Source organism: Oryctolagus cuniculus, chromosome 11 (genome assembly GCF_051225735.1).
Source record: "Oryctolagus cuniculus isolate XC-2025 breed Fujian yellow rabbit chromosome 11, ASM5122573v1, whole genome shotgun sequence".
In the NCBI taxonomy this organism is placed as follows: Eukaryota; Metazoa; Chordata; class Mammalia; order Lagomorpha; family Leporidae; genus Oryctolagus; species Oryctolagus cuniculus.
Genome location: NC_142877.1, coordinates 48,970,150 through 48,995,232, shown reverse-complemented (window position 1 = coordinate 48,995,232; position 25,083 = coordinate 48,970,150). Strand labels below are relative to the sequence as shown.

The 25,083-nt window shown below is 54.4% G+C and overlaps 1 protein-coding gene across 4 annotated transcripts in view; it reads right to left on the bottom strand.

The window, feature by feature from the left end:
- The window catches only part of SYNDIG1 (synapse differentiation inducing 1), a 215,223-nt gene that overhangs the window by 103,939 nt on the left and 86,201 nt on the right, over window positions 1-25,083 (bottom strand). For all 4 annotated transcript variants that reach the window (XM_051834476.3, XM_008275449.5, XM_008275450.5 and 1 more), the window contains exon 3: window positions 12,820-12,957. In XM_051834476.3, the coding sequence (XP_051690436.3) occupies window positions 12,820-12,957 (138 nt within the window). The remainder of the gene's footprint in view (window positions 1-12,819; window positions 12,958-25,083) is intronic.

The following is a 25,083-nucleotide window of genomic DNA, read 5'->3' as shown; positions in this document are numbered from 1 at the left end:
GTCCTCCCTGGCAGGGTGCCCCATGCTATGTCAGTGCCCTGTCTTCCCCGTCCCCACCTAGGAGGCAAGAAGGAGCCAGAAGGGCCAAACGACTCACACCTCTCAGGATTAGCTCCACCGGTGACTGCTGACAACCACCTCCCTCCTCCGGCTCTGCCTCCTTGCGGTCCACAGGGGTTATTACTTGCTGCACACAGCCCTGTACAAGCCATGTGCCCAGAGTCCTTGCAGCCCGATGTAATGTTAGCCATGGCCATCCACTCCCAACTGTGGACACCCAACCGTGACACTGCACTTACACATCACAGGGCTCATCTTTACACACCCCAGGGGGCCACCTCTCTGCACCAGCCACCAAGGCAATTGGCAGGCAGTGGGCACCCGCACTGGGCCAGTGGCTCTGGGTTTGAATGGGGAGTATACAGGCTTGTTATACCCTTTGTCAGCACCGGTGGCAGTGCAGAGAGCCAGGTGAAACGTCCATTATTATCAGAAGCAATGAGAATCCAAGTAACAGATAATCCAAACCCCTCCACCAAGCCTTCTGTTTTCAATTGCAAAACTGCTCTCAAAGGAACGTATTCTCTTTATACAAGAAAACAGAGAAACTCAGATTTCTGGTTCTGGTGATGCCAGACAGGTAACCCTTCTTTAGCAGACAGCTATAAAACCTGGAAGAAATATTAAAAAAAAAAAAAAATCAAAGAGGTCAGGGGATGAGGGATTAGCAGATCAAGGCCAGGGAGAGGGCAAGAGATCTGAGCCAGGCACAGGTGATGTTTGCTGACCCGTAAGAGGTGCTGAGAGGGTGAGTGTTTGGTTACCATGTGGCAGTGGAGATCCAAGTTGGGAGTGCACAGTCCCCCAGAGAGAAATCCTGGGACACAGCCCCCGCTGTGGGATGGAGCCTTAGAGAGTGAAGCCACAGAGGAAAGGTGAGGTGGCAGAGCAGCCATGTACGCACTGCAGCCTGGGTCTGCATGGGCTCTGAACCAGAGCAGAAGACGACGTGGTCCAGAACTGTCCGTCCACCCAGCTGAAGGAAGGCGGCTGCACCCTCATCTTCAGCTTAGTGCTGTGGGTGCTCCTTGAAAAACCCTGACTAGCAAGCCATCAGCAAGCTCTCAGCTGACAGGCGTGGGAAGAAGGTGAACCAGCAGAAGGCAGACTGATGGGGAAGCAGATGCTGTATGTAACAGGCCCAGACCTCAAAACACTGCTGTTTCCTCTGTTCAAGGAGCAGCAGCAAAGCTTGAAAATCTTGGCAGGAGACTGGTGCATTTGCAAAGGATTGGGGCAGATCTGAGAAGGAAGAAAGAGAGAGAGGCTGGTACTGTGATGCAGCAGGTTAAGCCACTGCTTGCAACCCCAGCATCCTATATCAGAGCAGTTAGACTCCCGGCTGCTCCACTTATGATTCCAGCTCCCTACTAATGCACCTGGGAAGGCGGTAGAAGATGGCACAAGTGCTTGGGTCCTGACACCCATGTGGGAGACCTGGATGAAATTTCAGGCTCTTAGCTTTAGCCTGGCCCACCCCTCTGTTGTGAAACAGGGATTGGAAGATCTCTCTCTCTCTCTCTCTCCCCCTTTCAAATAAATAAATCTTAATTAGAAAGAAGAAATACAGAAATTCTGGAACTTACAAATAAAAGCAGCATTCTCTCTTGGTGGATGGGTGCGGTGGTATTTGAGATAGGGGGCACTGCCAGCCGGAAAGTCTAAACAAGCACATCTACAAGGGGAAAGGCCACAGAGCTACTTCCTGCAACTCAAACAGAACTGCCCACCAGGACGACTGCAGAAAGAAATTCCCCCAGATCAAAGGTGCAGAGGAGAATGAGGAGTCAAGTCAGTGAGAAGTGTGGGCTTACACAAACAGATGAAGTCTGATGGGAAGATCAGCACCAAGGATAGCACCGCTCAAGCTTGCTCATGAACACAAGCGCCAAGTCCAGCAACATGCAAGGCCTGTGGCCAGTTAGGGAGAACTCAGAAAGCAAAGCCGGCTCAATTTTTTGACATCAGTCAGTGCAGCTCATCGCGTGAGTGGGTTAAAGGAAACCACCCAGCTCGGGTCTTCATTTGCACAAAAACCTTTTGATAAATCCAACATCCACTCATGACTCTAAAATAAGGGATGGAGAGAGCCAAAGGGAATGTTGGGAAATTTCTCTTAGAACTAATCAAAGACAGGGCTCCTGTGGAAACCACAGCTGTGGTGACCTGGACGAGGGACAGGGAGGTGTAACAGGGGGGTGCTTGGGGGAGGAGCCTGTTCTCCCATCCCAAGGATCCTGGGTCATTCTATTTTTTTACCCAGGTGGTGGTTATGTTGCTGTCTGCTTGAAAATAAAAATATGTGGATGTCATACCATTTGGTAAATAGTTACAGAAATCGTTTCACGAATCATGTCATGCACCTGACGATATACCGCACATTAGGATCATTGTCACACAGCCTTCATTCTGTGATATTGATATAAACATATGGGTATAGAATATCTACATATAGAGTGAATGTGGCAAAAGGTGAAAAATTGTTGTCATAAAACTAGCAGTACAAATTTATAAAAAAGGAAAGTTGTTTAGCCCTGCTATTATGTTTGTGTACTGTGCTCTCATTTTCAGCTGACACAGGGTTGAAAATTCTCGTGGCATCAATGGTGTTAAAACCAACCAGCAAAGAAACACAAAGATGTGTGGGAAGGAGAAGATGGCCCTCTGGCTGGCTGTGTTTGTGGTGGTTTTCTTCCAGGCTTCTCTCTGTCTTGCTGTCACAGCTGCACCACAACAGCTGTCACGCTTGAAGGGTTCCACACTTGTTTAATTGAAGATAGCAAAGAAATCCTTTCACTGACTTTTTTCCAAGAAACGATCAGCTATCCTGGCCCAAATTTTGAAGCTATAACATTGATCCTTTGTTGTAAGGATGCACTGATCAAAAATAATTAAAGAACAATAATTTTCCCTAGGAAAATTGTGAACCAAACCCAAGAACAAAAATCGTGACCACGAATGAGATGAGACTCCAGGGGAAACCAGACAGGAGTGCTGCAGAGAGCTTTTCTCTGTCTGTTGTGTGTTCTACTGCACCTGCTGTGGGGTCTGTCCACCGGGGCTGCAGCCAGCCTGCTGTGGGATCCTGCACACATTAAACCACCTGTTGGGGTCAGCTTCCTCCTCACCTACCATCCTCAAGAGAGCAGACTGCTTATCAGTGTACCTGGACTGAAATTTGCAAAATGGGGACATTACCAGTCCCAATTTCCCCAGATTTAGTGGATTTAGGCACTACTGTGCACCTACAACACTCTGCATGAGGTCTGGTTCCTATTTAGGGCAACACTCACAGCCATTCTGGCTTCACGGGAGTGGAAGCGTGGGAGGGAGAGGCCCTCACCCTGCACCTGTGTCCTGCCCATTTGTAGCATTGAAGCACAGTTTCTGTCTCAGCAAGGACTCTCCTGGTCATGCCTACATGGCACTGTCCCTGAGGTGAGACTGACCAGGAGGGTTCTGATCTGGCTGACTCAGGTCATGCTACACGAAGGCTGGATGTGGGCTTGCTACGTCACCGGAGCTGAGATTGTATGTGATCACTGGCCTTCAGCACATCCACAGCACAGCATGACACCCCCTCACTTCCCTGGAGGCCCTTGCATTGCAACAGCACAGTGGTGCATCCCCTCACCTGCCAGTCTGCAGCCATCAGACAGGGAGGATGCATTTTAAAAAAGGTTTATTTGAAGGTCAGAGTTATGGGGAGGAGGGGCAGAGAGAAGGGAGAAACCTTTCATCTGCTGGTTAACTCCCCAAGTAGCCACAATAGCCAGAGATGCGCCAATCTGAAACCAGCAGCCAGGAGCTTCTCCTGGGTCTCCCACTTGAGTGCAGGGGCTCAAACACTTGGACCATGCTTTGCTGCTTTCCTAGGAGTGTTTGCAGGGTAATAGAATGGAAGTGGAGCAGCTGGGACTTGAACCAGAGTCCATACTGGATGCCAGCGCTGCAGGTGCCAGCTAACCTGCTATACCACAATGTTGGCCCCCAAAGAGGATGCTTTGTGACCAGTGACTATGTTCAGTTTGTACAGAGATGGACCATGTGAACAAGACAGGCATTCAGTCAGAGCCCACTGATTCCATCTGGGAGGGGGCTGGGGGTAGATCAAGGACCTGCACAACCCAAGTCCAGGTAAGAATTCGGAGGGAGGCAGAGAGCAGGCTGAGTGAGGATGAGAATCCACAGGTGGGTACCTCACTCCCTGTGGCTTAAGCTGCTATACCACAATGCCAGCCCCCAAGGAGGATGCTTTGTGACCAGTGGCCATGTTCAGTTTGCACTCCCTGTGGGAGCCCAAGAAGAGGGTTGGGAGGTTTCGCATTTAAAGTTCCTGGCCAAACACACACAAGGAATCTGAGTTATTCCCTCTCCAGCCCTGCATGGGAGACCCAGAAGAAGCTCTGGCTCCTGGCTTCAGATCAGTGCAGCTCTGGCTGTTGTGGTCATCTGGGGAGTGAACCAGTGGATGGAAGTCCTCTCTCTCTCTTCTTTCTCTCTCTACACCTCTGCCTCTCTGTAACTTTACTTTTCAAATAAATAAATAAATAAATTTTGAAAACACATCCAGCAAAGCAGCTGTGCAGAGATGGCACCAGCAGCCCAGGTGGAGACTGGCAAGGGAAATGCTGCCTTCCCTTAGGAACAGACACCAGGTCCCTCCTGGGTCCCACCGGGGTGCATCTGAGTGACAGGCTCTCACACCAAATCCCACAATGACCTCCCTGGACCTTTGTGGAATTTGCAGAACCCCTTATTTAACAGCAGGAAGAATGGCCAGCAGGCACGTGACTTCCTATCTCTCCTCTGCAGACAGCAGCCAAGTTGGGAGGAGTAATAATCATGTTGGTGTGTCTCATTCCCCAGGACTGCTCGGTTCCCTGCTGTTTTACTAGGATCCAGTCCTAATGTACTCAGACGGTGCAGGACACCTACATCCTTCCTGGCTGCTATTCCACTGAAAACAAGCTGTCGGGATTGGAGATTTAAAGAAGTGACTCCCTCTTGGGAGATCTGTGATGTCTCAAGCAAGGCGCATGGAGCTTTGGAAACGCTGAGGCACCCTCGAGTGGAGGCCCAGGCAACACCAAGCAGCAAGCAGAGGTGGCAGTGACGCGGGGGCTGCGGGCGCAGCACCAATGACCTCGTCCCCGAGGGAGGTCACATGGGTGTGAGGTGCAGGTGCACAGGGCTTGGTGCTGCTCCCCCTGCTCCCTACCGTCCTCCCCTTTCTTCATGCTGTGTCCTCCTTCCTGCAAGCCGGCAGCCCTGGGGAATCCCCCTCTTCCTGTGCTGCACCTGCAGCCGGGAATGTGGCTGGAGGAACCATGCAGCCTGTGTGCAGCCTTGCTCCGGTGCCTCTCACCCTAATCCTTCTGCACCCCAGCTTCCACCCCCGCAGCTCCTCTAGGGGGCACCCAAGGGCTTCCTGCCCACCCAGCAGCCCCCAGGGCACATGCCCCACACCAAGGGCAGCACCCTCCATGGCTCCTCCTGCTTCCTGATCCACAACAGCCTTTACCAGAGTCTCTCCCCGCTGCACTGCTGTGTCCTTGCTTCTCTGTTAAGAGTTTTTTCATCCCAGGCAAGTATGCTGTACTTCCTCCCGCTCCAAAACAAACAAACCAACAGGCTCTTGACATCTCATTAACCACCACCCCTCCGGTTCTGTTGACAGCAAAGCTCTTTGCAAGATGTAACTGGATGTACCGCAGCTGGCTGCTCGCCTCCCATGCATGCATTTTGCAAACTTTTTAACTGAAGGCTGCCACATGTCCAGGAAAGGGCACACAGCCCAAGTGCACAGCCCAAGAGTTCCGGCAGGTGTGCTGCCAGTGGCTGGATCAAGAAAGGGAGCAGCTCCAGTGCCCGTGGGTCCCTCTTGTGCTCTACCATGGGACCTGCCACCCTGTTCCCAGTGGCATGATTGCTGGGTCCTCCTCACCTCCTCCTTCCGGGACCCGCTCCATGGGGCTGTTGTTTCTTGCATGCCTTTAAGGCTGCTGGCCAGTGGGTCTATGTCCCCCTCCAAGGTTAATGTCCAGCTCTTCTCTTATATTCATGTCCTCATCCCTCACATCTCCCGTGACTTCCATGGGTGCATGCCCAGCCACTGCTCAGCACCTCCACCTGAGCACACTGCAGACTTGACTGGGTCTGTGACAAGCTCCACGTGGCTCTTGGACATGCCACTTTCCCGCTGTGAAAACCCCTGCTCTGTGGTTCCTTGCCTGCCTTCTCTGTTCCTCTCATGGCACAACCACCACCTGTGAGTGGTTCTTCCAAAAGACATCTTGCATCTCCCCATCTTTGTAATAAAATTATTTTATTTGAGAGAGGAGGGAAGGAGAGAGAGAACTCCTATTCAATGTTTCAATCCTTAATGGCTGCGAAGCTGGCCCTTGCTAAAGTGGGGAGCTGAGAATGCCCATAGGTATGGCAGGAATCCAGTGAATGGAGTCTCCACGTCATCTCAGGGTCTAAGTTAGTCGAAAAGCTGGAATTGGGAGCTGGAGCTGGAACTACCCAGGTCCTCCAATATGGAATGCAAAGGTCTTAAATGCTAGGCCAAACATGTGCCCTTTCCCACTTCTTAATAAATCCCCAGCAACCGGGGCCAGCGCTGTGGGGCAGTGGGTTAAGCACTAGCAATGCCCACGTCCCATGTCAGAGCACCTGTGTGAGTCCCGACTTCTGTGTTTCTGATGCAGCTAATGCGCCTGGGAAAGCAGGTGGCCTGACTGCTTGGGCTCCTGCTGCCCACATGGGATTCCTGGATGGATGGGGCTTCTGGTTCCCAGCTTCATCCTGGCGCAGCCTTGGCTGTTGCAGGCATTTGGGGAGTGAAACAGCAGATGGAAGATCTCTCTGTCTCTGTCTCTGTCTCTGTGTCACTCTGCCTTTCAAATAATCAAATAAATCTTTACAAAAGCAAAGTCCCAGGCCGCCATGGCCTTGCTCCTGGACTGTGAGAGCAGCCTGCAACCCTGGCTCCTGGGGCAGAGAGTAGCAGATGGCATTTCTCCTCTGCTCAGTGCCCCAGCGGCTGCTCATCCCAGGCAGGCCAGCTCCTTGATCCAGCCTCCAGGGCTCTGTGGCATCTGCCCTCGCTAGCCACTGTCCTGCTCCCTCTGTTGCCCCACTTCCTACTTACACACCCAATGGGCAGCTGGCTCCGTGACTCCTAGCCACTGTTGTGTTCCTACCCCAGGGCCTTTGCACACAGCTCTTCCTCAGTGGCTCGTCACGGCTCAGGCCTGCAATTTTATCATCCAGTGATGTCGTCTTCTCGTCAGGTGTCCTCATGAGCACCTTGCTCCATACTCCCCAAATCCGCTTCCAGCTGCTTCTCCCTGGAGCATCCTGTGGCTTTACTTGGTTTATTCCCTGCCACTCTCCCTGGGCATGGCAGCTCTGGGAAGGTGGTGGTGGGGGGGGTGTTTCTGTAGTCTTCACTGCTTCACTTTGGTGGCCTGTGACAGCCTGCAGGAAACACTGCATGAGCGGATGAATGGCCGTCCAGGCTGCTGCCAGCTTTCTCGTCACCAACATGGGATTCTCTCTCCCCTCCTAACTTGCCCGATGCCCTTTGCTGGGCTAATTTGTAAAAGTCACAATCTGGTTCTGCATACTCCTTTCTTATTTAATTATTGCTGTAATGTGGCAGTGAGTAAAGGAAAGAGCATTCTACGGAACGAAATGCAATGAAGACATCCTAAATGCCTGGATGCGGGATACTCAGCCCGCAGCCTCAGCACGTGGAACCCAGGCCTGGAGGGTGCCCGTTCCAGACCAGAGGCAGCCTCTGGGCGACGATCTCCAGCTTCAGACTCAAGTGGTATGAGGGAGGGGCTGTGAGGGCAGACACCATGTCATGAGACATCAGGCTTCTCCCGTTCTGCTGCCCACATCCCGACTGCAGTGGGTGGACGTGGATTTAGAGACAGACGCTGTGGTTCTGTCACAGGTGCATTCCGGGGAGCAGGTGGCTAAGACACCCACATCCCACATCGGAGCAGCTCTGGCTCCTGACTCCTGGCTGCAGACCCCGGGGAGCCAGCAGGTGATGGCTCAGGTGTCTAGGTCCCTGCCATCCATGTGGGAGACCTGGACTGAGTTCCTGGTTCCTAGCTTTGGCTCTGGCCGAGCTCTGGCTGTTGTGGACATTTGGGGAGTGATCCATCATCTCTCTGTCTTTCTCTCATAAGGAATATAAAAAAAGCATATTATATTGCAGAAATCGGTCTTGAGAGTTGTACGAACAGATATTGGCCTCACGCACCCACGATCGCCGCCTTTCTGGTTCCTATTTGTTATTTAATCCTTGAAACTGTTTGTTCATCTGTCAAGTGGAGCTAACAATCCGCTCCCTCTCAGACTCACTGCGAGTGAGACAGAGATGTGCGGTTCCAGGAAATCATCACCACTCAGGAGCGCCTCTCGTGAGACGGGGCCATGCCACCCACCCCACACCGCATGCACCCTCCAGCGCTCTGTAAAACTTGCCTGTGTTTGGAGCTGGGTCAGCCCACTCACACCGGTGAGGGTGAAATGCAGCTGTGGACAGCGAGCCGCACTGCCCCGCCCGCACCTCCATCTCAGCTAAGGGCCCAGCCGGCCACCTTCCGCGAGAGGGCGGCCTCCAGGCCAGAGCTGCCCGGGAGCCCTACACTAACCAGCTCTGGCCTTTGTCACATCACTCAGCTTCCTGACTCCTGAGTCCCACTCCACAAAGTGGACATAGTCAAAGCCACACGTCACAGAGTTCCTACAAGACTGTGCAAGTTCAAGGGCGTTGCTCAAACTTGAGCACCGCCAGAATCAGCCTGAAGATTTGCTGAAAATGCAGATCTCTGCACGCCACCCTGGCAATTGATGGAGCAGCTCCGTGGCAGGGCCAGAGAGTGTGCGTTGTTTTAAAACTCTTACTTATTTATCTGAAAGTCAGAGTTACAGAGAGAGAGAGAGGGCTTCCATCTGCTGGTTCACTCCCCAGGTGGCTGCAATGGTCAGAGCTGGGCCAGGCCCAAGTCAGGAGCCAGGAGCTCCTTCTGAGGTGTCCCATGTGGGTAGCAGGTGCCCAGGTACTTGGACCTTCTTCTGCTGCTTTCCCAGGTGCATTATCAGGGAGCTGGATTGAAAGTAGAGCAGCAGGACTCAAACTAGCATCCTTACGGGGCGCCAGCATTGCAGGCGGCAGCTCTACCTGTTGAACCACAGCGCCAGTCCCAATAAAGTGCATTTCTAACAAACACCCGGGGGATGCTGATGCTGCAGGTACCCAGCCACATCCTAAGAAGCAAAGGTGCCCTTAGCATAAAACTTGGTGCACGGTAAGATAAAGGGCTTGGCCCGGCCACGAACCCATGGCACACCGCTGCTGGGACCGCAATGACTGCCACTTTACCAACAGCTTCTTGGAAATCGGCCTTTTCCCAGGTGCCACTACTCTGCCTGTCCATCTGGATGCAGCAGGTTTGCAGTACGGAGGAGCTGTTGTCGCCAGCTGCTCCCTGGCCACCTCTCGGGGCTTCTATCATGTGCACTGCCCAAGCTATGCGAGTTGTCTTAACACAAGTGCACAGATCAAGAAACGGGCATGAAGAAGGCACTTGCTAAGTGAAGAACTCCAGGCTTCTATGTCCATGGTGCCACTCCTTCTCCTCCCCACAGCAAACTGCATCAAATCGCCACAGTCTGTTGTAATGCTGTCCTGGAAGGGCCATGACTTTTCCTAGAATTCACTGAATGGTCACTGTGACCAGGAGCAAGGCACAGCCTCACTGGGATCCGTGAAAATAGGAAAAAGCCACAGAAGTCACAGGTGATGTCAAAGATTTCCTTGGGACCAGCATACAGGCTTGGGGAGGGGTTGTGTGCTGTGGCACTGTCAGGGCCCCTTGCACTCCAACAACTCGGCATAACAGGAGGCACTGGCCATGGTCCAGAGATGGCTCTGGGCTGCCCCTATCTCCAGTCCCTCTGTTTGGAACACCCTGCCTCACCAGCACTGACTTCATGTAATGCAAGGATTCTTAGAGCATGTGTGTCCCGTGTGGTGCCACATGTCCTGCCCTAGGCAGTGGCCTGCTAGCAATGGTGTGTCCACAGAAGCAGGCACAGGGTGCACATGGCCACGGGACCCACTGTGATGCTGCACTCGGGGCTCAGCCTCGGCCCAGATCTGCAGCAACACCCTGAATACCGCGGCTGCTAACGGTGCAGGGGACTACTACCCAGGAGGGGGCTCAGCATGGGAGCTCCAGTCCGGGACTGGGACACAGGCTCTGCACAGGAACTTCTTTACAAAAACAGGGCCTCAAGCTGGCATTGTCGCATAGTGGGTAAAGGTGCCACCTGCAACACCAGCATCCCACATGGGTGCAGGTTTGAGTCCCAGCTGCTCCACTTTTAATCCAGTTCCCTGCTAATGCACCTGGGAAAGCAGAGGAGGACAGTCCAAGTGCTTGGGCCCCTGTACCCATGTGGGAGACCAGGAGGAAGCACCTGGCTCCCAGCTTTGGCCTGGTTATTTACTTGAGGAGTAAACCAAAAGATGAGAGTGCTTTCTCTCTCTCTCTCTCTCTCTCTCTCTCTCTCTCTCTCTCTCTCTCTGTAGCTCTGCCTTTGAAATAAATAATCTTAAAATAAAAAGCATCTCTTTCTGCCTCCTGATTCCACTGAAGTAAAACCCATTCTCGAAGTCCAATGAAAAGAAAGGTTGAGGACCCTGAGCCCGGAGTCCCCTGTCCAACTTCAGCAGTGACAATGACCCCTGACCTCTGCAAGAATCTTCGACCTTCCCCTCCAAGGAGTGTTCCCTGCGCCTCTCTGGAACCCACCTTCCACCGTGGCAGCTGAACAAATCGTAAAATCCTTCTCTGCCCTTTCAGTTATTAAATGTCACAAATCATCACCCTGCAGCCTCAGGCGCTGAGGCTGTGTCAAGAATGAGATTACTTTCCGAGGAAGATGATCTGAACCACCATCTCCGCCACAGGCAGCCTGGATTCTCCCAGTGCTGCAATCTGGTAGACAGAGCTGCTGTCCATGCCTTTCCCTCCAGGGATAGACTTGAACCCCAGACTCACAGGGCAGCAGAGACCAGGCGCCATGCAGCATCCTTAGGGATTTGCCGTCTACTCTCTTCTGTGAACAGCTAAGCCCTCTCTCCCGGTGGAATCCTGATCACAACCACAATCCCAGTCTGGCAACTGAACTATGGCCGGTGTTGATGGTATCCCCTGTGGCAGATGTGCCTGGGTTTTTCCCAGCGGCTGGATCCAAGAAAGATGGGAGTGGCCCCAAGATGCAGAGCTTGGGGTAGGTGAGAGATCTGGGGGTGCCTCTGATGCCCTGCCTCATTCAGCTCACGGGAAAGCTGGGGCTGCCCAGGCTGTGCCAGGAGCCGGCTCTCTCTGCCCTGTGGCAACACAGCTCTTGCCTGCTGCAGGCTCCTAACCCAGGCCCCGAGGGCAGTTGACACAGGTAGGGCGGACTGTGGGCACACGTCTTTCTCCAGATCCTGGTACTTCCCAACCTGCAGCACCCAGCAGCCTGGCCTTGGGGTTCAGGGTCACCTGCTGCTATGACACAGCCACCCAGGCCCTGCCAGACGCCAGGAGTCCGGCTTTGCCCCTGGCGCTCCTGCCACTGGAGTTGGTGGCTGATGACATTTGCAGGACGAATGCACACAGAGCAAGCTCAGAGAGACCCGTGAGGCCAGAGCTGGGCGTGGAACAACTGCTCAGGCTCACTCTGGGGATGCAGGATTTCACAGCACCCCTATGTCCTCCAAAACCACCCGTGCTCCACACCACCCTGCCTGGATGTGCTTTTCAGCTGCTCAGGTCCCTGGGACTCACAGGAAGGGGTGGGGGGCAGTCGCCACTCAGGGTGTGCAGCTGGGAAAAAGAAAGCCACCAAGGACATGACCAGGGTTCCCCTCCGGCCAGGCATATCCTTTCAACACAGCAGCTGGACTCATCTTGTTTCCAAGCTGAGAGAAAGAAAACACTTCCAACAACGCACCTGCATGGCAGCCTCAGCCCCAGGATCCGAGAAGCCGGAGGGGGGTCCCTAAGAAGCAGCTCCCTGGGAACCTGCCATGAGCACTGGGTGCACCTGCGGGGCTGCCCGTCTCCTTGCTTAGGTGGGGGCAGTGGTGGTGCACGGTGATCCTGTACACACACACCCCAACTGGCTGGCGGAATTGTCTTTCTCTGGCTCACAAGAGCACGGATACAGCACTTCCTGTGCTAGAGCAAAAGCATCATAAAAGCTGGATTCTCCAGGCGGAACCACACTGGGCTGCGGATCAGCACGTTCAGCGGTCTCCAGGAAATGTGCCATTCCCACAGCACAGGCCGGCTGCGGCAGAGCGAGAACCTCCAACAAGGCACGCCATCCTTTCTCCCTGCCTTCTCACTGCTTTTCCAACACTGGACTTGGTCCCATTGGTGCGACCCCCATGCCCAAGTTGGAGGTCAGAATCCCTAAGATCACCTGCTGGCTACCAAGGGCCTGCCTGCTTCCTCACGCAGGCCACTTCCGGACCACAGTTCCACCTTTGGGAGGGACGCAGCCACGTCACACCCTGACCCCCAGGGTGCCTGGCAGCTTCTCCGGCTGATATCCAGCCACTCTACCATGGCAGGAATGACACAGACCTCCGAGGCATTCCTCCCCTGGATCCCTGGGCTGTTCCCATCCTTGCCACTGCATGCTGTGTGCACGGGTGGCCGACGGCGCTCCTACCTCGTGGGACAGGTAGAAGGCTGCGATGCCCAGGGGCCAGAAGCAGCAGAGCATGGAGAAGACGCTGAGGCCCAGGTGGTCCCGGGGCGGCATCATGAGGAAGTTGTCCTCACTCTCGGTGTCACTTGAATAGTCGCTCTGCAAGAGAGAGAAGAGGCATGAGAGCACCATCCCAGGGGGTGCCCCGGTGTGGGGGTCGGGTGCCTGGCTGGTACCATCAGTGTTATCATCAAGCCCGCATGGCGTCACTGACACCATCATCACAGCCAGCATGACATCATCTGCACCAACTCCATGACCAGCATGATGTCATCAGCATCATCACGTCCACCATGGAGTCATCAGTGTCCTCATTATGGCTGGCATGACATCACTCGCACCATCATCATAGCCAGAATGACATCATCACGGCCAGCATGATGTCATTGGCATCATCATCACGGCCAGCATGACTTCATTCATCAGTGCCAGCATCGCAGCCAGTATGACATCATAAGTGCCATCATCACGGCCAGCATGATGTCATCAGTACCATTATCATGGCCAGCATGACATCATTCGTCATGGGCAGCATGATGACATCATCATTTGTGTCATCAGGCAGCACCCATATAGCATGACCTGGGCAAGGCGACTCTCACTGACAATAGGAAGGCAAAAACGCCACCCACAGCCCCCTCTTATCTGCGGGGACATGGTCCCGGTCCCCACAGCACCCCCAGTGGATGATGCAAGAGACTGCAGACAGCACTGAACCCTATACAGACTCCGCTACCTCTGCCTAGTTCGTGATTGCAGACAGTGAGATATGAACACCACTCACAGTACAGTAGAACAACTGGCCACGTACCGATAACCTGGACAGTGGGTCTGCCACGCTGCCACATGGAGGGTGGCGTGGACAGACCACGCAGACACCACCGGGCTAAGGCGCGAGCTATGACCTAGCTGGGTGGAGCCCTAGCCGGGTGGAGCGCGATTTCATCTGGACCCTCAGAACCACACACCACTCGAAACCTTATGACTCATTTGTTTCTAGAATTTTCCATGTCATGTTTTCAAGTCTTGGTTGGCCACAGGTAGCTGGAATTGCAGAAAGCAGAACTGGGGCTAAAAGGGGACCATGGCACAGGCTCTGGGCTTGTTCAGTGCTGCACATCACCCCATGGAGACTACGGGGTGTTTGGGAACCCAGAGCAGGATGGTGGGGAAAAGGTGTGACCCGCTGGAGGTGGGGGTCGGGGTCTGCCAGAGCATGTCCCTGGGGACTTTACCTTGCTTTCTGAGGCCTCCCTTCCCCACCAGCAGACGACACAAGTAGTGCCGGTGTGGACAGAAGGAGTACACTGCCCCTGAACTTCGCCTTGGACTCCGACCTGAAGACCCACCTTGGGTCCCGCCGTCCACCCAGACCGGGCAGCTCCCTTCCCAGCTGGCTTCGGACTCTGCTACTGCTGCTTCCCATGACAGCAAAGCAGGTGTAGACATAGGGAGTTTTTTAAAAAGCAGCTCAGGTGATTCCAACACTTGCCCAGCAGTGAGAACGACCTCCCACACCTCCCACCGAGGGTGCATCGTGGTCCCAGGTGCAAGCAGCCAGCGCTGGAAGCACTCCTAGCCCCAGCAGCGCCTGGTGCAGGGACCCCTCTTTCCTGCCCACTCAGTGCACCTGCCCAGCCCTTTAAGTGGATTTTCCTGCCTCGCTGGCTCCTGCTACCTTCAGCTGACTCATGAAAACATCAGGTCACTCTCTCCACCTGCCTATACCCTGGGGAGACAGAGCTGTATCTGACTCCATGATGTCCTCAAAAAACAGTCAGCAAATGTCTTCTCAAAGGAGGATCTGGGTGGGCACTGCGGCTCACTAGGCTAATCCTCCGCCTTGCGGCGCCGGCATACTGGGTTCTAGTCCCAATCGGGGCGCTGGATTCTGTACCGGTTTCCCCTCTTCCAGGCCAGCTCTCTGCTGTGGCCAGGGAGGGCAGTGGAGGATGGCCCAAGTACTTGGGCCCTGCACCCCATGGGAGACCAGGATAAGTACCTGGCTCCCTGCCATCGGATCAGTGTGGTACGCTGGCCACAGCGCGCCGGCCGTGGCGGCCATTGGAGGGTGAACCAACGGCAAAGGAAGACCTTTCTCTCTGTCTCTCTCTCTCTCACTGTCCACTCTGCCTGTCAAAAAAAAAAAAAAAAAAAAAAAAAAAAAGGAGGATCTGTTGCAAGCCTCCCTGCCCTGCCTGCCCCACCATGGTGTGGAACTGGCGCTGCATGAGGGCGACCCGTGTGGACAGAGCCTGCCATCCATCTACCCTCTGCCCCCACTTCCTGCCCCTTGGAGGAAGTCCTCAGGTGACAATGGTGTCCTTTCCTCTTTTGATAAATGAACCTGCACTCAGAGCCTCTGTGGCCTCAGCAGAGCACAGGTGCTCCCTGTTTGAGTCGGTCCATGGGCTGGGAGCACACAGGCACCTGTCCAGGGGTTCATTCAAATAACAGACAGGGACTTCTCAGGGACCCTGCTGGGGGGGCACTGGTGACTCACTGTCCTCCCACAGTCCTGTCCCTGCTCCCCACCCCCAGACCTGCAGGGTGTGTGTGTGAGGGGTCTGAGACATCGCTCCACGCAGACAGGAATTTCTGCTGTTTTTACTCGGTGCACCTCTCCTGTGGTCCCCTCCTCTGCCTCCCAGAACAGTAAGGGGAAATGAAAATTACTGTTGTCACGGCTATCAGAGAAGGGAATGGAGGCCGCCCAGGGGCTGCCTAATTCATGGGAGACAGACAGGAGGGCTGCGACTGTCCAGCTGGAGGCTCTGAGTCTGCATTCTTTCCTGACCGTGCCTCCTTCCACCCCACACCCCAGGCAGCCCTGTCCCCTGGGAACCAGGCAGAGTCCCCAGGAAAACAAGTGACTCAGAGGTCATAGGCTGAGCTGCCCCAGAAGGTCCAACCTCTGAGAGGCAGGGGGCAGAGGGAAAGCACAGATGGTCATGTGTCAGCATCACACCTGGGCAGCAGATTGGCCGGTGCTTCTCTCTTTAAGCTTCGCGACACTTTTATGCATCAAGCACGCTGGATCCTGCAGGGGACCCCGGACGTGGCTGTTCTCACAGTTTGGTCCCATTGTTCCCATTTAACAGCGGATCAAGCTGAGACTCAGGGAGGGAAGTACTATCTGCGGAAGCGCAGCAGTGACCTCGGCTGGGCTGTGCTGTCCCCGGTCCCCTTGCCCGATGGAGCCCCGCGTTCCTGACTCTGCTTTCTGTTACTGTAACAAAATGCCTGAGGCTCTCTTAGAAAATATATATTCATTTCTTTGTTTGAAAGTCAGCGTTACAGAGAGAGCGAGCGCGCGCTCTTCCATCTGCTGGTTCACTCCCCAGATAGTCAAAAAGACCAGAGCTGGGCCAGGCAAAAGCCATGGGCCAGGAGCCAGGATTTCCTCCAGGTCTCCCACGTGGGTGCAGGGGCCCATGCGGTTGGGCCATCTTCTGCTGCTTTCCCAGACGCATCAGCAGGGAGCTGGATTGGAAGTGTAGCAGCCGAGACACAAACCGGAGCCCATATGGGATGCAGGCAAAGCAGCAGGTGGCTTAGATCCACTATGCTACAATGCTGGCCCTGAGATAGGTAAATTTTAAGGAAAGGAGTTTCATTTAGAAGTTCAAGGTCGAGCAGCCAAGGGTGCCGAGGGCCTGCTTGCTGACAGGGCTCCCAGGGCAGCCCAGGGCACCACGTGGCAAGAGTTCATGAGATGCAGCTGAGGTCTCCTTCTTTTCTTATACAGGCACCATCCCACTGGCTCAGGGCCCCATCCTGGTGACCTCATGTAGCCCTAACTGCCTCCTGCCTCCAAATCCCATAGCTGGGTTGGGTCTCCCCGCTCCTCATCCTCCCAACAGGGTGTGATTTCAACATGGGGTTCTGTGGAGACACTCAGAGCATGGGAGCTGGAAGCAGGTGAGCAGTATGCCACAGTTCCAAGGAAGCCAAGACCTGGACTTCAGGGCAGTGTCCCAAACCCTCACCAGTTCTCATTCAGAAGCATCAGAGCGCCAAGCTCAGGAAGTGGTGAAGCCGTAGTTGCACTCAGTCAATCCCGATGGAAAGACATTGTCACAAGAGAGACAGGTTACAGGGCAGACGAGAGCATGCCAGCTCTGCTACGCGTTCACTTGGCTGTCAGTGGGTGGGTGCTCCCTGGGATGAGTGGCCATGGGGGCAAAGAAGAAGCTACAGTCTGGGAAAGGCTGTGCAGACACAGATCTGCCGAGCAGGGCAAGTGCACAGGGAGCTCCATGCTAAGGAAGACGCATTGCAGCATAGTAACAGTAGCAGATTGGGTCTCCACCTGTGACGCGCCGGCGTCTCATATGGGTGCCAGTTTGAGTCCTGGCTACTCCACTTCCTATCCAGCTCCCTGCTAATGTGCCTGGGAAAGCAGCAGAAGATGGCCCAGGTGCTTGGCCCCCTGCACCCACATGGAAGGCCTGGAAGAAGTTCCTGGCTCCTGGCTTTGGATGCATTTTTTGAAAGGGGGAGAGAGAGAGAAAGAGATACCTTCCATGTGCTGCCTCACTCCCCAATGGCCCAGGGATGTGTGAGGTTGAAGCCAGGAGCCTGGAACTCTCTGGGTCTCCCATATGGGTGGCAGAGGCCTAAGCACTTGGGCCATCTTCCATTTCTTCCCCAGGCACATGAGCAGGGAGCAGGGTGGGAAGTGGAGCAGCCGGGACTTGAACAGGTGCTCTGAAAAGGGATGCTCGCCTTGTAGGCACCAGCTCACACTGCTGTACCACAATACCAGCCTGGAAAATTTTACTATAAAAAAGTATTCATGTTATTTATTCAAAAAGAGGGGGGAAGCCCTCCCTTCACTGGTTCACTTCCTAAATGCCCGTAACATCCAAGGCAGGGCCAGGCTGAAGCCAGGAGCCAGGAACTTGGTCCAGGTGGCCCACATGAACAGTAGGGACCCAGTTATTTGAGTCATCACCTGGGGCCTCCCAGGGTTTGCACTGACAGAGATGGAGTTAGGAGCAGGGGCCAGGAAGCAAACCCAAGACTCTGACTTGGAGAGCAGGCATCCAGCGCTGGAAGATCTGAACAGAACACGACTGCTGTATTCACGTCAAGTGTTCTGACACATGGAACACTGCACGTTCCCTGTGAGTGAGGGCTGGGAGGTGCCTGCTTTAGGGGTGTGAAGTTGGGCCCAGCTGTGCCGCAAGGCTCCCTCGAGGCCTCACAGACCACTGGGCCTCCAGCTGCCCTCCCTCTCCCCTACCCCATCTGTGGTGACCCCACTGGCTGCCCGGAGCTACTGAAACTCAAATTACTTAGAATGAAGCCTGGCTAACAGCTGCTTCCTCAGTCACATCAGAAGAGGGGCAGGTCTAGTTCCTGTGATGTCAGAGCGCTCAGATCCGTGGACCCTGTGATGTCATACAGCTCAGAGCCACGGTCCCTATGACATCAGATGGCTCACATCCATGGTCCCTGTGATGTCAGAGGGCTCAGATCCATGGTCTCTGTGACGTCAGATGGCTCAGATCACAGTTCCTGTGTCAGATGGCTCAGAGCCACAGTTCCTGTGACATCAGACAGCTCAGATCCATGGCTCCTATGACATCATACAGCTCAGATCTGTGGTTCCTGTGACATCAGACAGCTCAGATCCATGGCTCCTAGGACATCATACAGCTCAGATCCATGGTTCCTATGACATCAGACAGCTCAGATCCATGGTTCCTATGACATCATACAGCTCAGATCTGTGGTTCCCGTGACATCAGACAGCTCAGATCCATGGTTCCTATGACATCAGACATCTCAGATCCATGGCTCCTATGATGTCATACAGCTCAGATCCATGGCTCCTATGACATCAGATGGCTCAGATCCAGAGCACTCCCAGCATCTCAGAAAGCTTCTAGACTGTGCTGCCTCTGTTTCACAGTGGCCTCACTGACCTCCAAAGCTCCCAAAGGAGCTTTTTACTGTATCTTTGGTGTTCCAGCATTGCCCCCTGCCTGCCTCAGGGCCTTTGCACCTGCTGTCCCTTTAGCCTGGCACTCTTCCTCTGGACATACACATGGCCAACTTCCTCCCTCGTTAGAGGCTTTCGTTCAAGTGCACGTCTCATTGGAACCCTCCCTGCTGCCTCCCCTAATACCTCTCTCCCTTATCCTGGCTGGAACTTCTCCTCTGCCCCCAGGTTTGTCTACCACCTGAGCATGTCCTGCTCATGGCTGTATCCTAAGTACCCAGAAGATAGTAGGACTAGCACATATAGGACTCAACACACCTTTCTTGAATGAATATGGAATTCAGCTATGATCTAAGCCAATACGAACACCACTGACCAAAGCGGTGGCATTCCCAGAACTTGCATGGTGCCCAGAGGAGTGGCCAGTGGGGTCACCTCCACGAAGATTTGCCACTGCCTGTGATCAGCATAATCAGCCCTACTGCAGGTCCCTGCCCCTCCCCTCCCCTACCCCTCCTGGAAATGCCTTCCTCTGCATCCTCACCAACCTCTTAGCTCACAGCAGTGACAAGCTCGGCTTTGAGGAGGTGCGTGTGGTAGTGAGCTGGGCCTGAGGGTGGCTCCAGAGCTGATGGACAAAACCATAGCTAAAATCCCAGCAGTTGGATCAGGTAGTGAGGGCCACCTCACAGCCTCCTGCGTGTGCACAGAGGCACAGCCAAGTTCTCGGCCTCCAGCAAGGGCCACAGGGACCAGGTCTTTGCCTGGGTTTGGAGCCACGAAGACCTGGATGAGCCAGTGGTGGGACTGTGCCCCTCGCCTGCTCCCTGTGTGGGCTTCATATGGGCCCATTTGGGGGGTGTTCTATTAGGTTGTCTGCCTGCAGAAGACCTGGGGGCAGCATCCCATCAAGTCATCCTCCTGTGCTGGCTTCCCCAGCGTCTGGAAGCCACAGGCCTCTTCTTTCTTGAAGCCAGATCACCTGCAAGCCCCAGTGGACCCCTTGATGGGTGATGGGCATGTGGCTGAGACACCTGGGAATTCGGTGGCTTGCAGTACTGGGAAGCCACGTGTTCATGCCTGAACGCACACTGCTCCCCTCCCACAATTATTCACAGAGCCTCTTAGGCATGTGCTTTTGGTTTCTCCTACAAGGTAGTCATTTTCTTTAACATAGAAGATGCTGTTTCTGACTCTGTGGCATAGTGGATAAAGCTACCACCCGCCAGTTCAAGTCCTGGCTGCTCCATTTCTGATCCAGCTCCCTGCTAATGCACCTGGGAAAGCAATGGAAGATGGCTCAAGTGCTTGGAGCCGCTACAGCTGCATGGGAGACCTGGAGGAAGCTCCTGGGAGAGGATGGAGGACAGAGGGCCTAGGGAGGTTTGTTGGGCCTGGGGCATTTGTCTTCCCACGACCTGGGTGGGAAGTATATTGGAAACAATCTTGAGTGAGCTCCAATCCGTGCTTTCCAGGGCCCTGGTCTGGGTCCCCAGCCTCTGCCTGGAGCGAGGCTGTTGGGGCCCCGGTCTGCACACCAGCTGCTACAGCACGAGGCAGAAGACTAGATTTCCCACAGACAGCCTCGGTTCTCCTCGCCCCCGGCCTGGAACTTCTGCATCGTCATCCGTGGGTGCAGATATGTGGAATGCTGATAAAATGTCAAATGCATCCCAGCCTCTGTTCCAATTCCCGCCGTCCACTGGGAGCTCAGTGGCTTCGCTAACCGACCATACCGCCAACTGGAGCACCCGCTGTGTCCCCCAAAATGGGAAAGTGCCCTCAGCCTCCTGTGACACAGTCATTGGTCTCTGTTAGCTTCCTGGGGGGACCTCACCGTGGCAATGACTGCACAGGTGTGACTGTGTCCCTAACCTTGAATGGGAGGGACTTCCATGCTGTGGGTCCACACTGAAGCTTTCCACGGTGCTTCTGAGGGCCTGGGGCCTCCAGGAAGGACCCCATGGTGGGAAGGAGGGGAGGGATGGGGTGTGAACTGCTCTGAGCCCCCGTACCGGCCTGGACCCCAAAAGCTGGGCCTTGCTCTGTTTTACTATTGGTCTCCCAAATAAACTTTTAGGAAGCAAAAGGCCTCCCATTCAAAGCAGCACTGAAGAATGCTCCTGGGAAATGAGCGAGTTCCTGCACCTGTTGGAAGTCTGCATTTGAGTTTTCCACCTGACAGCAAGCAATGCGATACTTTATACGTGCTGAGGGGAGTTCCCTTCAGAAGACACGAATCTGAGTAACAGGATAAAATATGAAGTTTTTCTGGAGCTGGAGGCAAAGTCAACCAGAAGGGAAATGAAAGAAACCCCACAGTCTTCCAGAAGCAGCGAGGCCGCGACTGCCCGGGTTCTGGGTGCAGCCGAGTATCAGACTGTGCTCTCACGAATGGCCACTGGCCTGCCTTCTCCTTCAGGGTCTCCACTGTGATTCCTGGAGTGGAGGGCAGGTTTATTCCGAACTGACGGAGTTTGCTCATCAACAGATATACTACAGCTTAGAATGTGTGGGCACAATGGTGGGAGTGAAACATACATGACTTACAAATGAGCCTTACATGCACAGGACCTCACAGCCCTCACCTGACAGCACCCACAGCCCTCACCTGTGCTCCACCCACAACCCTCCCTGACAGCACCCACAGCCCTCACCTGACAGCACCCACAACCCTCACCTAAGCTCCACCCCACAGCCCTCACCTGACAGCACCCACAGGCCTCACCTGTGCACCACCCACAGCCCTCACCTGTGCTCCACACACAGTCCTCACCTGTGCTCCACACACAGCCCTCACCTGTGCACCACCCACAGCCCTCACCTGTGCTCCACCCAGAGTCCTCACCTGTGCTCCACCCACAGCCCTCACCTGTGCACCACCCACAGCCCTCACCTGTGCTCCACCCACAGCCCTCACCTGTGCTCCACCCACAGCCCTCACCTGTGCTCCACCCAGAGCCCTCACCTGACAGCACCCACAGGCCTCACCTGTTTTCTACCCACAGCCCTTACCTGTGCTCCACCCACAGCCCTCACCTGCACTCCACCCCACAGCCCTCACCTGTGCTCCACCCAGAGCCCTCACCTGACAGCACCCACAGGCCTCACCTGTTTTCTACCCACAGCCCTCACCTGTGCTCCACACACAGGCCTCACCTGTGCTCCACCCCACAGCCCTCACCTGACAGCACCCACAGCCCTCACCTGTGCTCCACCCAGAGCCCTCACCTGACAGCACCCACAGGCCTCACCTGTTTTCTACCCACAGCCCTCACCTGTGCTCCACCACAGCCCTCACCTGCACTCCACCCCACAGCCCTCACCTGACAGCACCCACAGCCCTCACCTAAGCTCCACCCCACAGCCCTCACCTGACAGCACCCACAGGCCTCACCTGTGCTCCACCCCACAGCCCTCACCTGACAGCACCCACAGCCCTCACCTGTGCTCCACCTACAGCCCTCACCTGACAGCACCCACAGCCCTCACCTGCACTCCACCCCACAGCCCTCACCTGACAGCACCCACAGGCCTCACCTGTGCTCCACCCCACAGCCCTCACCTGTGCTCCACCCACAGCCCTCACCTGTGCTCCACCCAGAGCCCTCACCTGACAGCACCCACAGCCCTCACCTGACAGCACCCACAACCCTCACCTGTGCTCCACCCACAGCCCTCACCTGACAGCACCCACAGCCCTCACCTGCACTCCACCCCACAGCCCTCACCTGACAGCACCCACAGGCCTCACCTGTGCTCCACCCACAGCCTTCACCTGCGCTCCACCCACAGCCCTCACCTGCGCACCACCCACAGCCCTCACCTGTGTACCACCCACAGCCTTCACCTGTGTACCACCCACAGCCTTCACCTGTGCTCCACCCACAGCCCTCACCTGTGCTCCACCCACAGCCCTCACCTGTGCACCACCCACAGCCCTCACCTGTGCACTACCCACAGCCTTCACCTGTGCTCCACCCACAGTCCTCACCTGTGCTCCACCCACAGCCCTCACCTGTGCTCCACCCACAGCCTTCACCTGTGCACCACCCACAGCCCAAACCTGAAAACCACCCACAGCCCTCACCTGTGCACTACCCACAGCCCTCACCTGTGCTCCACCCAGAGCCCTCACCTGACAGCACCCACAGCCTTCACCTGTGCTCCACCCACAGCCCTCACCTGTCCTCCACCCACAGCCCTCACCTGTGCTCCACCCACTTCCCTCACCTGTGCTCCACCCACTTCCCTCACCTGTGCACCACCCACAGCCCTCACCTGTCCTCCACCCACAGCCCTCATCTGTGCTCCACCCACAGCCCTCACCTGTGCTCCACCCCACAGCCCTCACCTGTGCTCCACCCAGAGCCCTCACCTGACAGCACCCACAGTCCTCACCTGTACTCCACCCACTTCCCTCACCTGTGCACCACCCACAGCCCTCACATGTGCACCACCCCACAGTCCTCATGTGTATATACACCACTGCCCTTACCTGTTCAGCACCCCATAGCCCTCACTTCCTGGCATGTGTATAATCACATGACCCACTGTTCATCAGATTTTGTGAACAAGCTGAGATTGCTGTCTGACAGCCCTGAGCGTGTGCAGAGGAAGTGGCACATGCAAAGGGCCTGAGTTTGGAGTGGGTGGGTTTGGAGTGGCCTTGGAGAAGGCTCAGCACTCAGGGCTGTAGAAAGCACGAGAGACTGTGATGTGCAATGGACCTGAGAGGCCCACACAGCTGGATCACAGTGAGAGCCCACCATTTCTCCTTGCTTAAGAAATCCAGGTGTTATCCCCAAGAAATCCATGTGACCTGGAAGTATCCAGGGAGACAGCCGTATATGATGGCCCCCGAGAGGCTGGGTTCACAGATGAATGCTGAGTGGTCCTTGTTTGTTGATCCAGGAACTAAGTGTGTATCCCTGCTTGGTGTTTGCAGTATTTGCATGGATGATTCCACACACAAAGAAGCTGCAGACATGACTGCTAAGCAATGACTGTCCCTTCAGATTGTCCAACCTCCAGTGCACCCTACGTTTGTCTCAGGATCACCCACAGAATCTACCACTTACTGTTTCAGATGGAAAATCCAAGGCAGTTTTAGTGCACTGCATTGGGCTTGGCTTAAATCAGGGATGGGGGACATCTGGCCTGCAGGCCATATAAGGCTCATGGAATACTACTCAGCCATAAAAAGAATGAAATCCTGTCTTCAGCAACAAAACAGATGCAACAGAAGACCATTATGCTTAGTGAAATTAGCCAGTCCCCAAACAACACATATCTGGTATTTTCTCTGATTCATGGTAACTGATATACAGAGTACAAAAAAATTTAATGCCTATGAGTGAAATTGATATCTTGAGTTGATTATTGTTTATAGCCCTTGTCTATATTCTTGAGGAACGGTGCCTTTCTACTTACTACTTGTTGCATTCTTTATATAGTGGAAGATTATGCCGATGATTATAAAGGAAATTGAAAGGATCCCATTGCAAAAATTAGTAGAAAAATGAGAAAGGAGGGAGGAAGGGGAGTGGGAAGTATCATTATGTTCTTAAAACCTGAATATACGAAATACATGAAGTCTGTTCCCTTGATACAAATCAATCAATCAATAAACCATTTGCTCTGGTCCTGCCAAGGCAGTCACAGGTGGGACCTGACAATCAGTCTCAAGCAGGCTGATTTTTAAGTTGACGTTTAGTCTTCGAGTGATGCTATAAATATGCAGAAGGAAGGTTCCCCATGCCTGGACATGCAGAGGTAGGATCTACCGTGTCTGCTTGCATCCAACCTCCTGTCCAGGAAGATGTGATCCTGACCTCACTCATCCTTAGAGAGAGGACAATGGAAACTACACGGAGATATTGCTTCCTGCCTATTGAGTTGTCAAAACCTTAGCAACATGGTCAATCCACCATTTTCTTAAGAACGCAGAGCAACAGTTGATGGGGCTGTATACTGGCACAATGGTTGGAAAGCAAATATGTCCAATACGACAACATTATGTTTGGGCTTTCCTTCCTTCCTTTCTTTTTTTCCCCTTGCCTCAGTTCTAGGAATCTTTCCAGACAAGTGTATCTGTATAGATGCAGGTTGCTAAACAGACACGTCTATGTGCGTTCAGGCAAGTGCTCAATGTGACCTCTGAGGGGCTATGATCATGTCTCTTTTTCTAACACATTCTCCAACGACAGGGCCAAGGCTCTTTGGAGAAGTGGAGGATTTCAGAGCCTGGGCTGGCAGGTGTGAGATGCACCTGC